General features: G+C 46.9%; 2 protein-coding genes across 2 annotated transcripts; both read left to right on the top strand.

The window, feature by feature from the left end:
• The first annotated feature begins 128 nt into the window (after positions 1 to 128).
• Positions 129 to 6,320, top strand: LOC101754752 (carbon catabolite repressor protein 4 homolog 6). The gene is made up of 15 exons (XM_012846005.2): positions 129 to 306; positions 401 to 869; positions 1,366 to 1,529; positions 1,809 to 1,874; positions 2,080 to 2,132; positions 2,260 to 2,341; positions 2,438 to 2,487; positions 3,279 to 3,369; positions 3,745 to 3,837; positions 3,972 to 4,004; positions 4,089 to 4,180; positions 4,322 to 5,435; positions 5,621 to 5,706; positions 5,794 to 5,878; positions 6,007 to 6,320. The coding sequence occupies exons 1-15, from the start codon at positions 241 to 243 to the stop codon at positions 6,058 to 6,060; spliced, it is 2,598 nt and encodes an 865-aa protein (XP_012701459.2). The 5' UTR covers positions 129 to 240; the 3' UTR covers positions 6,061 to 6,320.
• A 516-nt stretch (positions 6,321 to 6,836) lies between these two features.
• LOC101754351 (protein YIPF1 homolog) lies at positions 6,837 to 9,554 on the top strand. The gene is made up of 5 exons (XM_004969079.3): positions 6,837 to 7,015; positions 7,114 to 7,234; positions 7,324 to 7,546; positions 8,346 to 8,613; positions 9,096 to 9,554. Exons 1-5 carry the CDS (start codon positions 6,956 to 6,958, stop codon positions 9,300 to 9,302), a joined length of 879 nt encoding a protein of 292 aa, XP_004969136.1. The 5' UTR covers positions 6,837 to 6,955; the 3' UTR covers positions 9,303 to 9,554.
• The last annotated feature ends 4,474 nt before the right edge of the window (positions 9,555 to 14,028 follow it).

Below are 14,028 nucleotides of genomic sequence, written 5' to 3'. Positions count from 1 at the left end.
GGATTTATCATCGCAGCATACGTAGATCCAGGAAACCGTTTTGGGGTACAGGATACGGGAAAATGTTGTACGCGTCAACGCAACCCCGAAGGCGTACATTAAAGTTCCCGCGTACGTGACGTAGCGCACGCTTCCGGTCCCGTCACCGCTCGCCAGCCACGACACACCGCCGCCCCTCGGCGACTGGTTGATTCGAATGCGGCCGCGCCGCGTCCGCCGCCGGCGCCGTGAGCAGGAGTGATGCGCCTCGCCTCCTCCGCCTTCCTACGCCGCGCCGCCGCCATGTCCTCCTCCTCCTCCTACGGCGTACGCCTCCCTCCCGACTCCTCTCACTATCTCCCCTCCCTTCCCCTCTTCAATCTCTCCTCGCGTCTAAACTCTAAACCCGCTCCCCTTGCAGCGCAGAGGAGGCTACCCGCGCCCCCGCCGCGGATACTCCGCCAGGCCCTCGCCGCCGCCCCCCGACGCGGGCGCCGAGCTCGTCAGCGGGGATTTCCACCACAGCGCCGTGCGCGCCGCCAACGAATCCCTCCGCCGCGGCGGCGGGCCTCCGCCGCCCTACAGGCAAGGGCCTCAGCCTCACCAGCCGCACTACGGCTACGGCCGGCCACAGCACCCGGCTCCGGCTTACGGGGCTGTACCGTACAACTACGGCCACCCACAGCAGCAGCAGCCGCCGCCTGGCCCTCAGTACGGCTACGGTGCTCCCAATCCGTACGTCCATGGGTACCCGCAGCCGCTGCCGCAGATGCACGGCCGAGCGCCAGTGGGTGCAGGGTTCCGTCCTGGTGCCCCGCAGCTGAGCCCCAGGCTGGCAGACTACCGCCGACGGTGGCGGTTTGCAAAGCAGCGGCCGCCACGCCAAGCTGGTAACATCTTCCAGAATTGGTGATATGGTTTCCTTTCAATGCTTGCCACATGTCGCTTGTAGAATTGGGTAGCTAATCCAATGGAGAGAGCTGCTAGCAAGTTGAAATTATATACTGGTTATTACTTGACTTCCTTTCTAGCTCAACTTGTAATTCAAAGATTTCGGGTGAGAATGGCACCAGCTGACCAGCCATTTAATTAAACTTGTGAATGAATTGCAATTTGATTTATGAGTAGTAATTACTGGGTATAGTTGCAGTCAATGTGCTTATGGACATCAAACTAGTTGCTTATTATTACCTTCCTATCTTTCCAATTGAATGATTCATTGCTGTTTCAAATTCGACCAGACTTAATATCCATTATTATGTGTAGTAACCATGTTTGCCTTTTGGTTTTTGACTTGATTGATCACAGTGTGTGTGGTCCTCATTATTGTAGTAGAGTTCACATATCTGCCTTTGGTATTTAAGCATTGCACTTTTGAATGTACAGAGAGGTTTAAGGTTCTATCGTACAATATACTTGCGGACTATCTGGCCCAGGAGCACCGATTTCTTTATGAGCGAATACCATCTTTCATCCTGGATTGGAACTGGCGCAAGGACAAGTTAGTGTTTGAGTTCGGACTGTGGTCTCCAGATATTCTATGTCTTCAGGTAGTTTGCAAGAAGAGTGTTGTACCGTACTTATCTTAGTAGGCTCTGCTGCTTCTTTATTACTGTACATAGAAAAATTGCAAGCATAGTTTTATATGATGCCATGAACAGTATATAATGGGCCAGTTGTTTATACTTGTCGATGGAACCTTTTGATAAACATTTCTTCCACTTTAGTCGAAATCTACTACAGTTTAGTAGCGCATATATATAGATTATAACGTACTTGGCAATCCCTGTATATGCATGTTTGATTGTATTCCTTGTTTGTGCTTTTAGGAGGTTGACAGATTTACAGACCTTGAACAAGAAATGGCAAGCCGAGGATACAACGGCATATGGAAGGTATTGTTTTAAATTCTCTATTACACTTTTAGCAATATTTTAATAAGAGAGAATGCCTACTTTTTAGTTTACATTAACATAGTAATCCTAGTGTGTAATGTGACTTTGAAACTTGATTAGTTATTTCCATCGACTAAGCAGAACAATATTTTTCTTGAATCTTCTTGACTGTATGGTAATCCTATTTTTGCTGAATGGGTGACAGATGCGGACTGGAAACGCTGCTGATGGATGTGCTATCTTTTGGAGAACAACAAGGTAATCAGTTTAACCTTTCTTATTTTGATGTGATCTGAGTTTGATTCACATTTTGTCATGCTGAACATATGAAAAGTTTTCAACTTAAGCTTGGTTTTCATAGTTACGCAAGTCCTTCACTTATCAGGTTCCAGTTGCGCTATGAAGAGGACATTGAGTTCAACAAACTTGGACTTCGTGATAATGTTGCGCAACTCTGTGTTTTAGAGGTGTGTTATTGGGCAACTTTACGAGCCCTTGAACTGAAGTTTGTTTTCCACATGCTGCTAATCTTCTGCTATTTATTTCATTGTTTTATTGTTCAGTCGGTGGTCCCACAAAATGTGCAAACTGACTCAACTAATCTATCTACAAGGTAATTGCAACTTAAGGACTTCAGAACTGTACAGTGTGCTTTTACCTTTACTGTAAAGAAATTTTAGCCTACTGTCTACTCCCTTGAGGGATGGTAATATGAATTAAAATGAACCCTTGATTTAAGGGTTAATATGGACCTATCAAGGGCTTAAAATTTCAATCTAAATAAATTATAGCATAAACTGATGCTGGTGCTACTAATAGCCTAATACCCACCAGCACAAATCTAGTTTCAATTGCTGATTCTGGTCATCCATGATCTAGCCTTGCCCTTCCTCATGAGGTCCAGAGCTTGGCATCTACTGCTACTTCTATGTTTCGGATCCTCCAGATTGCATGAAAGATTTTTTCTGAACTAATGAGCGGGCGAACAAGTGAATGGCGTGCATGTGCTATCTGCATGGCCCAGTCCAACATGGTTGCTATCACCGGATTGAATCACTGATGAGGATTATGCTGGAGCTTGGAAGATGATCTTGCCATCCAATTTACTCTCTTAGAACATTAGTTGCTTCTTTACATAACGATTCTCCCTAATATTCAGTTTGGAGGTCAACAATATCTTAGTCAATCTGGTTCACAGATTGGAGAAGTTTTGACGCTGTAGAATGATTGGGGCTTGCTGTAAGGGTGACCAAACTGTAATTGTAGTTGTGATGCAATTATTCTGCTGCCTTCTGTACCTTGGGTGCCCAAGTTGTGTATATTACTGTACCCATGTGTAACAGTCTTTTTTCTTTAACGTATCATGCTACTTATTCATGTTTATGTTTTTTTCTTGCCCCACAGCTCTAGTCATCCACAACAAGCTAAACAAGTTGTTGTATGTAATATTCACGTTCTTTATAATCCGAAGAGAGGAGATATCAAACTTGGTCAGGTACATTGCTGTTCATTGTGGTTCTTTTTGAGCTATTGATTTCCAGTATTAATTGAAACATATATAACGAGCTTATTGTTGCCTATCTAAGCTGCTTGACCTGATTATTTTTTATTTTGTACTCAATTTGAGCATAACTAGTTAACTACAATGGAGTTGCATATGTTCAACATGCTAACAAGTAACATCATTTTATTAGATTCTATTTAGTACAAAACAGTGATGATGTGTACCTTGATAATTTGTGATTTACGCTTTCTTGGCATCATTTATAGAATGTGCAGTGTCTTTTCTCCTCTTTATTCTTGACCATGTACTAAGCACTCTTTGCACCTTACTATTACATTTCTGCTTCCTGATTTTATGCTCCTACAGGTCAGGACACTTCTTGATAGAGCTTACACTGTATCTAAGATGTGGAATGATGCTCCAGTGATACTTTGTGGAGATTTCAATTCTACACCCAAGGTAATGTTCTTGTACTTGAGTTTCTATTTATCTATTCAAGATTTTATTATAATGTACTGTATTTGTGTTGCTGTCATGCTAATGCTTAACACTAACAATGTATTTAATGTTTGTGTCATTTTTTTCTTATTCAGAGTCCGCTGTACAATTTTGTGTCAGAGCAAAAGGTAGCATTTTCCTTTTCTGTATAACCCATGAGCATTACTGATTTCATGGAGCTGAAACTTACATGAAGCTTCCAAATTGTGCAGTTGAATTTGTCTGGCCTTGCGAAAAATACTATATCTGGACAGCAAACTAGTGGTAGTTCACAGGGGCTATATACTGGCCCTAATATATATCGGTGATTCTTCTGCTACCTAAAATTGTTTACAGTATTTTTGTTTTCGGCAATCTCTTCCTACATATTCCTATCCTTTTTTTTTCTCTAAAGTACAGTATCTGCATAGATGTGCACTTATTGGTTGCTTTTGATGTGTGACAGATCCCATCCACCTTTTTATCCAACCAACAGTAGAGAGGGAAACATAACTCTTCTAAATGGTCGTGAGCCTCAGACTGAGACAACAAAGTTGGTAGAGAATTCTTGCCCTGCTGGAAGAGAACCTGTAACTGATACCTCTTCAGAATCTCTCCTTGACTCCAAATCAAGTAACAGCTGTGGCAATAATATACCTTGTTCTGGCTCTTCTAATCTTGACAAGCATGGATTATTGAACTGTTTGGAAGGTCCTGTAAATGATGACTGTGCTTCTGATGCTGGCGAAGAATCTGCATCCATTGACAAACCCAATGAAGGGTGTTTTGGAGGGATCAAAACTGAATCTGGAGAAGGACCTGACATTACAGATGTCCCATCTGCTCCAGCCACAGTTTGTGCTGGCTCATGTGAAATAGTTGGTAGCAGTCAGCTGCTTTCTTCTGACAACTTATCCGGCAATGAGATTTCTGAAGAATTTACATGTACTTTTGAAGCAAACGGGGTCCAATCAGATGAGCTTTTGGCTGCCTCGAAAGATAAGTCCGATGAAAAGGAAAATGCTATTGAATCCATGTTGTCTTCTCAAGATAATTGCGCAACTAATGAGCCAGAATCATCTCATTTCAATGGTTCTCAGAATGTCGCTGATGCCCTTTACCATATGAGTAATGTGAGGCTAGGAGAAAGTAGTATTGGGCCAGCAGCACCAGTACATCAACCAAATGGCGCTGTTTCGGATGCCTGTGGCAATCAATGTTCTGCTGAGGTGATAAACAAGCATTCAGTCTCTTGTGGAGATGATTCTGAAAGCAATGCTCATGCTTTCAAGGATGATATAACAATTGATGAAGTTACCTGCTCAGATGTGAATTCTGACCCTTCCTTCTTTGAAGAGTTATGTGGTGGTAATGATCACTTATATGAAGAGGGAGCCCAGCTGCCGGCAACTTCAGATAGATCATCACCACCTCAGCAGGTGGTTAGGTCCAGTGAAGGGTATTACTATTATGATCCGTACAGGTGGACTCCAGAAGAAATAAAAGCTGCCACTGGGAATGTTGAATGCACTTCTGTGGAACACAGTTTGAAATTAAGGAGTGTCTATACTGATGTGGAGGTATGCATGACTTTTTCTGACTTTGGCCGCATTTTCATCATTTTATCTTCAATAGTGAAATATGTGCTGTCTTTTAACTTTATTAGGTGTAGTTTCCTTTTAGTGAATGCTGCCATGTAGCTAGATAAGATTTCAGAAACCAACCGAATGCAATTGGCTCCTAATGGTAACTATGATTTGAACAGGATTTTGATGGGACAAAAGACGCCAACAAGGAACCACTAGTAACCAGCTACAACAGTAAATTCATGGGAACAGTGGACTACATATGGTAAGCAACTATTTTTCTGAAGCTAATGCAATGTACCCCACTTCTGTATTCAACGAACTAATTTGGCAATCGTGTGTTACAATGAAGGGCCTCGGAAGATCTGCAGACTGTTCAAGTCCTGGATACATTTCCCAAACAAATTTTGAAACAAACAATTGGGTTCCCGACAAAGGTACTGCCATTCTGCTGGATCCATATTTCTCCTATCCATTTTATGCGCACAACTTATTTGCCATTTCATGAACCATTTCCTGTACCCCCAGGCATACTAATCCAGGCTACTTTCATATTGATTAACAGAAATGGGGAAGTGATCACATCGCCATTGCCTGTGAATTGTCTTTCACAAAATGACGCTCAACAAACTGGACGAGAACACACCTACACAGTATCGAGTAAACAAACACACACCTCAGGAGCAAAAGAGTAGTCTACGGGACGATCAACAGTAGTTTCTACATTAATACAGAATCAAATTTTGTTATTTTAGATCTCGTTCATTTATTTGCTTTGTCTGTCTTCGGCACATCTTTTAAATTGTACATGGGTGGAGGGATACATCGCTTGGGTCAAGTTTTAAAGCATTACTCGATCAATTGGCTGTGGAGAGTGTATCCTGTGATGTGCTTCTACTTTCCTTGCACGGGCCTGCTAGTGCCATCTACATGAGCTGATGAACTCCTCGTTCGAAGTACAGCATTCACCACAGTGCACTGTGTTGCGTTTGCCAGCTAGTTTTTTTTTTCTTTTTCTTTTTACTCTTCGTTTACTTGGTGCTACATGATTGGCACGATACTATGGTGTCGTTGCCACCGGTGTCGAAAACAGAACCGGGAGGTCTTTAAAGTTTGAATTCAAATAATCTCATTCTGCAAGTTACCGGCACATGATGCGAACTTCGTCAAAAAATCATGTTCCGCTGGCACAAAAGAAAAGGGTTCTGTGCACATTTTGTCATTCAATCCCTCACCAATTATACACGGAGTAGTTCTAATAGTTGCAAGAGCAACACGACGGATAGCACTTTATCTCCCCCGTAAGCAATTGCCCACGCCGACACTGTTCACGTAAAAAGAGCGCTCCAGGTGGGCCCGGGTTGGGTACAATCCAACGAGAAGCGGAAGCCGCAGCGAAGCGAGATCCCGCATAAACCATTCACCCCCCTCGAGCACGCGGCCGGCCTGACTTCCCACCCCGTTCCCGCCGTTAAACGCCTCCCCGTCACCGCCGTCCGCCGTCGCCGGCGAAGATGATGTCCGGCGGTGGGTACTCCTCCCTCGACGACCCCAAGGCCTCCGGATCCGTTCCGGTAAGCAATCGCCCGCTCTTTCTGCCAGTCTCCTACCTCCTCCTCTCGCGCGGCACACCCTCCTTACTGTACTCCCTCCTCTTGTCACATCCGCGCAGGCGGCGGCGGGGCCAGATCCGCCGGCCATCAGGTTCACGGACTCCAACCTCCAGACCTTCCCGCCGTCGGATGCCAGGGGGAAGATCTCCGGCGCCTACCGCCCGCCCACCGACGCCGACGGTCAGATCTCGCGGCCTCGCCTCCCGTGCCCTTCACGTTTCTCGTCGGATCTGGCCGATTGACCCGGCTGCGGTGGCATTTTTAAGCAGATACCTTCTCGTCCAAGGCCGGAGGAGGAGGAAGCGGCGGTGGCAGAGGCGGCAGCGCCGGGTCGGACGACGCCGCGCAGAGCGGCTGGTTCCGGATGTTCTCCGTGGCGGCGTACAAGCCCTACTTCGACGTCGACACCTCCGACGTCGTCGAGAGGATCTGGGAATCCGTCTTCCCCTTCCGCGGCACATTCACCGAGAAGACCTCCGAGAACCCCGACCTGTATGCTTCGATCGCCTCCTAGCTCATCTCGCAGAGAAAATAGTTTAGCTTCATAATATTGTCTCACTGCGGATAACTTTACGATTTGGTAGCGAATGCGGTACTTCACTGAGGTTAGAGTGGTTTAGTTGTTTGTTTTGCTGGCACTGATTCTGCATACATTGCCCTTGGGTGCAGAATGTGGGTATGTTTAGTTTGACCTGTGTGCTTGGATTGCCTATCTAATCCTGTTTTAGGATACATAGTTTTATCTTCATATACCTTTGCATAGCAAAGACCTACTCCATTAGGTACTGAATGCATCGGATCTTAGTGGGTACTTGTGTGCGGTATTCTGGTACTGATCTTAGTGCAACAATCAGTTCTGGGTTTGTGTCAGCTGTACTGACCAACATTAATATTTCGGGTTGGAATTACTTTTGGTCTGTTTCATATCTTTAATCTATGGTATCATAAATTATCCTTTTGAAGGCATTTGTTCATTTGCAATTAAATTGTTATTTCACTATGTTGTATAAGGTCACCTATATTGTACCTACATGAGAGTAGACTTGAATATTTCTGACAAGTTTTGTTGTATGCTTCTCCCTGAAAAGAACAATGCAACTATCAACTATGCCAATTTAGGGCATTACAAACAGCAAGTTTTTGTAATTTATTATCTAGCAATTTGATAACATGATGGATAACTTTCTGAATGCCAGTCATCTGAAAGATTCTGTGTTGTACGAACAAATAACTCTCTTTAATTTTCAACTCATAAGCTGATTATGCCTTTGTTTTAATTTGTGTTTCATAGGTATGGGCCATTCTGGACATGCACCACCCTGATTTTCGTTGCTGCATCTATCGCCACTTTTGTCACCTACCTATCGCACAAATGGCACAAGAAAGAGTGGAACTATGACATTAACTTGGTTACCTGGTCTGCTGGCTTATTCTATGGTTATGTGACATTTGTTCCCCTTCTCCTATATGTTATTCTTAAGTACTTCTCAGCACCTGCTGGTCTGGTGCAATTGTGGTGCCTCTATGGATACTCTCTGTTCATCTTCATTCCAGCATCGGTAAGGAATTCACCTAGAATATACATAGATTTAGGTGTTACAAATATACTACTGTGCAATTCTGTGTTGCTATGGCATGGTTTCAATTTGGGATGTTGTAGAAGTACATTGGGGTTTAACAGTTGTAAAGTGAGCAGCATGCTTGTAGTACTGAAAATTTTCCAACAGATTAGTTTCCAAGACCTCCAGTTACAGTTATAAGTTGTTTGAACATTACAAGTCATAAAAGTTGTATAGATATAATAAGAGAGTACATTTCATGAAATATCTATATATACCAATGGTCAATACAAAGAAAAAGAAAAATCCACTGGCATGAACTCAGAGGGAGCATTCCTTAGCGCATGACATTTACTGAGTCGCTGTTGATGAATTCATATAATATCAGTTCAAGTGATGTTGATTAATTTCTACACCATTCTCTTGCATTAAAATTTTAGTATTTTTGGTCTAAGCCTAACATTTCTCCTTTCATGTGACAGCTTCTGTCAATCGTGCCGATAGAAATATTCAGATGGGTGATTGCTGGTGTTGCTGGTTTCATGTCTGCTACCTTCGTTGCTGTAAATCTCCGAGCCCACATTGTAAATTCCGGCGAGCGGTGGTTCCTGATCGTTGCAGGGATATTCTTGTTGCAGTTGGGGCTTGCTGTCTTACTGAAACTCTATTTCTTCACGATAACTGTATAGGGTCGTTACATCTATGCTTGTATTAGTCAGGAATACACACAAATTTTCCATGTCGAATCGATTCCATATTCATTGAACATTGATGTAATTTTCCAAGTATACATCTTTCTTACATGTAGACCTTTGGCAGCCTCCGAAATCGTATTACAGCAGCTAAACATGTACTGTGATTCCTAGGAGGTCAAGAATCTGTTTTGTAGCCTGTTGTGTTCCACTGCTTGAGGTGAATAATGAAGTCAGAAATCCCAATACTGTCCTTGTGGCCTCATCTAAGGTTATATTGCTGTACGCCATTTACCATCAAGTTACTTCAGGTAAAGCTCGACAGAATCTGAAATGTGAGTGCTGTTTGAACGGAACACTTCTGAAGATGCTCTAAACCGTTCCTGTCCACTGTCCAACAGCCAGTGCCAGGTGACCAGATCCCGTCGATGTCCCTAGGCTAGGCTGCTAGGCGGGCCGCCAACCGCAGCAGCGAAGCGCTCGGTCACCCCAGCAGCGATGACAAGCTGCTGCTGCTGCTGCTGCTGCAAGTTCAGTGCTAGCTCCGTTGGTGGCGACGGCTATTCTGGAATACAGAGACTAAATCTCTCGTACCCATCACAATGGACTGCGTAGGTAAAGAGGGTGGGAAAGTGTCGAAAATGCGTGAAAATGCATGAAGGTGAAAAATACTTTTCCCATATTTTGTGAAAAGCGTTAAGGGAGAGAAAAGTCTTGCCGGCATCTTGTTGTTACATGGTAGGAACTTGAAACATGTTGCCCCAGTACATAAACATCAAATAGGACTTTGAAATGGAATTTAGCGTTTCACTAAAGTTTGTTCTGTACATCTATGGTGGTTTTTAAGCACGTTGTAGCATGCGCTCTTCATGAACGGGGACGCGGCTTTGAAATGGAATTTAATCAAGCACCATGTCCGCGATCAGATGTGGTTCAGCGATCCTACGAGAAGATCGGACCATCTCCGTATCACGCCGTCTCCCTCGACGCTGTCCAAGCTCTACTTGGAGATGGTGCCTCGAAGCATCATCATCCCTACCACCATATTCGACATGGGCTCCCCAAACTTGTCGACCATCTCAACCTTGGACATGGACTGCTCCGCACCCGGGCCGGCACGCGCTATCAGGGTCGCCACCGGCGCGACCCGTTTCTCACGCGGCTTCTTGGGCTTGTCACGTGCCACCGGTGACCCCATCCCTTCGTCGTAGTCGCCGTCGTCCTCCTCCTCCTCGGGCTCGGCGCGCCTCCTCCTGTGCTCGTGGTGCAGTAAGATGAGGCCGAGGGACCCGTCCGGGTGGAAGTGGTCGTCCACCTCCAGCGTCTTGTTCAGCTTGCCGTCCTCGCCCTTGACCATGAGCACCTTGCCGTTCCCGTCGAGCAGCGGCTGCCGCTGCAGCGCGCGAGACCGGAACGCGCGGAGCTCGACGTCGACGTCGCGCGTCCACCTTCCCCGGGAGTCGAGCCCCATGCCGTTCTGCCGCAGGAAGTCTTTCCACCCGGAGATGAAGCGGTAGCCGCCGTTGGAGTCGAGGAACTTGCACGTCAGCTTATGGGGTACGGCGTCCCGGTCCAGCGCCGTCACCAGGAGCCCCACGTCCTTGTTCTCCACGCGCCGCCACTCGTCGGCGGAGAAGCAGGCCGTGATGGGGCACCCCTCCACGCCGGTATCGCGCTTGCACGACACCAGCAGCCGGTTCTGGTTCGAGCACACGTCGCTCTTCCAGAGGGTCTTCTGGTACACGAACCACGGCCGCGTCGCGCCCAGGTCCGCCAGCCGCCGCTCCAGCGCCTCGCCGAGGTCGCCGTCCGCGTAGACCATCGGGGAGTCGGCGTCGCGCGGCCGCGGCGCGACGCCGCCCAGGTTCCTTTCAATCCTCGCCGCTGTCTCGGCGAAGCTGCGAATCCCGTCCTGCATGAACTTCTTCACCGGCGGCTCGGGCTGCGCGACGGGGCTTGCCGCCTCCTGTGCCGTGACGATCCACTTACCCTTCTTCAGCCACTTCTCGGCGGCGGACAAGGGTTTGGCTTTCGCCGCTACCGCATCCGGCGCCCGGCGTCGGTGCTGGCGTGGAATGACTGGTGCCTCGCGGCCTCCGGCGTCCTCCTTTCTCTTCTTGGGTGACGGGGAGCAGGAATCATCGGGGCTGCTGCCACCACCGCTGTCGTTCAAAGCCCTCTTCTTCAACGGCAGCAGCGACGGCGAGAGCGACATCTCGATCCTCGATCGGGGACGCATCGAATTGGGGTTTGCTTTAGATGTTTTTTCAGGCGCAGCAGTGAATATTTATGCAGCGAGTACTCGTGTCGGACTCGTACACCGCAATCGTACGTGGAGAACTGGAGATAGAATCGAGACCGAAAAAACTCAACATGGGACATACGTCCCCAGGTCGAACTATCCGAGACGTCTACGTGGTCGCATCGAGATATGTGCCGCCCCTTCTCCCCCTCGTATTTTTCGCGTATTCTTTTTTTTGGACGCGTTCGTATTTCTGTCCCCTCTCTCTCCGTCCTCTCTGTCTCCCCACTGCACTCTCCCTCCCTCTCCCCGCCTCTCCCCTCGTCTGCCGGCGGCGCGCCCGCCGCTCTCTCGCCGCGCCTACGCCCGTTCGTCTCCCGCCGCGCTTGCGCCCTCTCCCCGCCCGCCGCCTCCGGGCCCTCTCGCCGCCGCTCTGTCGCCGCCTTGTTCTCCGTCGGCGTCTCCCCCCATCTTCTCCTGCAGGCCACGCAGGCGACCGTGCCTTCGTGCTCCTGCAGCGCAGCAGCTGCAGCTCCCCGCGAAGCTCTTGCTGTCAACCCCTTTCTCGCCCCCGTCGTCACGCTCCGATGGCAGGCCCCCGCCGCGCTCCGCCACCTCGTTGAGCCCCTGCAGGTACCCCCATCCCCTGACGCACTTCCCCGTGCCGCCATCCTGAAAGGACATACCAAACCACTTTCTTGGTTGTGTTTTCTAGTCTGTGATTTGATAAACTGGTGTCCTGATCGATGATGCTCTGCGCGCAGACTTCAAGTTTGATAACTACTGCCTCGTCTCCGCCGGCACCTCCAAGAGCTTATACAGGTCGGTCTCCTCCCCGGTAGCTTATCCTTCATGTTTGCGATCTTTGGCTGTAGCTCTCTGTTATTGCTTCAGTGCTTAGATAACAGATGAATCGATTTCTCGGGCCTCAGGCCGTGTTTGTCAGGCAGCACTGCAGATCTTGTTTGTAAGTATTTCTCCCAACTCGTGATGCAATTTTATGCTCGTTCTTCTGTTTTGTACCCTGTGTTGATTCAGACTTCATGACTATTAGAAATCACTATTACTCCCTTATTTGGCTGTCTATAAATTTCATATTTGGCAGAAGTGATCCTCAGTTTCAGTAATTCTCTATTTCAGAAATTACATGAATTGACTCTGTTTAGGATGTGCTTCTCACACCCTTCAGTATTTTGTTTGATATCTGTTGTTCAGTAATTTCCTAATGTAGATATCCACCAATCCATGAGTTTGAAGCGCACAGTATAGAATCAGAATTTGTTCAGTAAAAGCTTATAGCGTAGAGAGAGATAAAACTATTGCAGAGAGAGAGAGACTATGAAGTGAATTCTTTGTTGGAGAGGGGTGGGGGATTTCTTCTTTCTTTTGTTCATCCGTTTTGTTCATCCCGTTGCTAAAATGTGCGAGTAAATGCGCCCAGTGAAGATCAGGTTGGTGATGGATGCTCCAAACTTTTAGTTATCATTTGATCTTGTTGTATTGCCTCATTGTCTTGGCTGTTGGTTCACACTACATGTCAAATTGGTGTTTGAAAGCACTGTCGTCATTCCCTAATGTGTTTGAAAGCAGTGTGTTTCAGAACTCTGGGCATCTAATGGAGGACAGAGCACTAAATGGGATGTCATTTTGAGCTACTGCTTCATTGGCTCAATTTGATGGCTTTCTGCAAGGATTTCAATGCCAGGACCCAGAAGTACAAGGCAATGCAAGTGACCTTAACTGATTACAAGGATAGCACCTTCGAGTTTGTGGTCAAGTCACCCTCAGTATCATGGTTCCTCAAGAAGGCTGCAGGAATAGAAACAGCCAGCATTCGCCCGGCCACAGCAATGTGTCTTCCCTCACTCTCCGCCACGTGTTCGAGATCGCGAAATTGAAGCAGGCTGACCCCTTCCGCAAGCACATGTCACTTGAGGCGCTGTGCAAGTCCATCATTGGCACAGCTAACTCCATGGGCATTGAGATTGTTAAAGATCTATGAGAAGCATGGCAAGCCTTTAAGTCAGGAAGAATTCCGTGACATTTGCGTGTTCCTAGTTTTGAGTTCGTTCTGGAGAGGTGGAACTGTGCTATCTCACCGAGCTTTCTACCATCGTGATGTCTGATGCCCTGCCTTTGGCTCAGCCTTTTTCTTTTGTCCTTCGTTATTTTCTTGGCAGTTTAACTTAGGTGGTTTAGGGTCGTTGTTTTAAATAATATACATTGCAATGTCTTCCACATGTTTTTTTCTGGCTACCTCGTCCACATGCATATGTTATTGTCGGATTTAGTGACTAGCAGTTCACCGAGGGGTACCCAGATGGTAGATTTGTAATACCCTACGTCCTGTGGATTGTATTGCACCCTGCGTTCGGTGTTGGTTGTTGTGTTGAGGGATTGGATCGGTTCCCCTCCTAGAGGTATCCCTACCTTCCCTTATATACTCCGAGGGGTAGGGTTACATGGTAGGATCCCTAGTCG

The sequence above is a fragment of the Setaria italica genome, chromosome V, assembly GCF_000263155.2.
Source record: "Setaria italica strain Yugu1 chromosome V, Setaria_italica_v2.0, whole genome shotgun sequence".
Classification (NCBI taxonomy): Eukaryota; Viridiplantae; Streptophyta; class Magnoliopsida; order Poales; family Poaceae; genus Setaria; species Setaria italica.
This window is presented reverse-complemented; position numbering and strand designations above follow the sequence as displayed.

Excerpts from the sequence above, each read along its gene's own strand:
- LOC101754752 (XM_012846005.2), top strand. The coding sequence starts at position 241 with ATGCGCCTCGCCTCCTCCGCCTTCCTACGCCGCGCCGCCGCCATGTCC. Across the intron at positions 1,875-2,079 it reads GATACAACGGCATATGGAAG|ATGCGGACTGGAAACGCTGC; the intron begins GTATTGTTTTAA and ends AATGGGTGACAG. Across the intron at positions 3,838-3,971 it reads ATTTCAATTCTACACCCAAG|AGTCCGCTGTACAATTTTGT; the intron begins GTAATGTTCTTG and ends TTTCTTATTCAG.
- LOC101754351 (XM_004969079.3), top strand. The coding sequence starts at position 6,956 with ATGATGTCCGGCGGTGGGTACTCCTCCCTCGACGACCCCAAGGCCTCC. Across the intron at positions 7,016-7,113 it reads AGGCCTCCGGATCCGTTCCG|GCGGCGGCGGGGCCAGATCC; the intron begins GTAAGCAATCGC and ends ACATCCGCGCAG. Across the intron at positions 8,614-9,095 it reads TCATCTTCATTCCAGCATCG|CTTCTGTCAATCGTGCCGAT; the intron begins GTAAGGAATTCA and ends TTCATGTGACAG.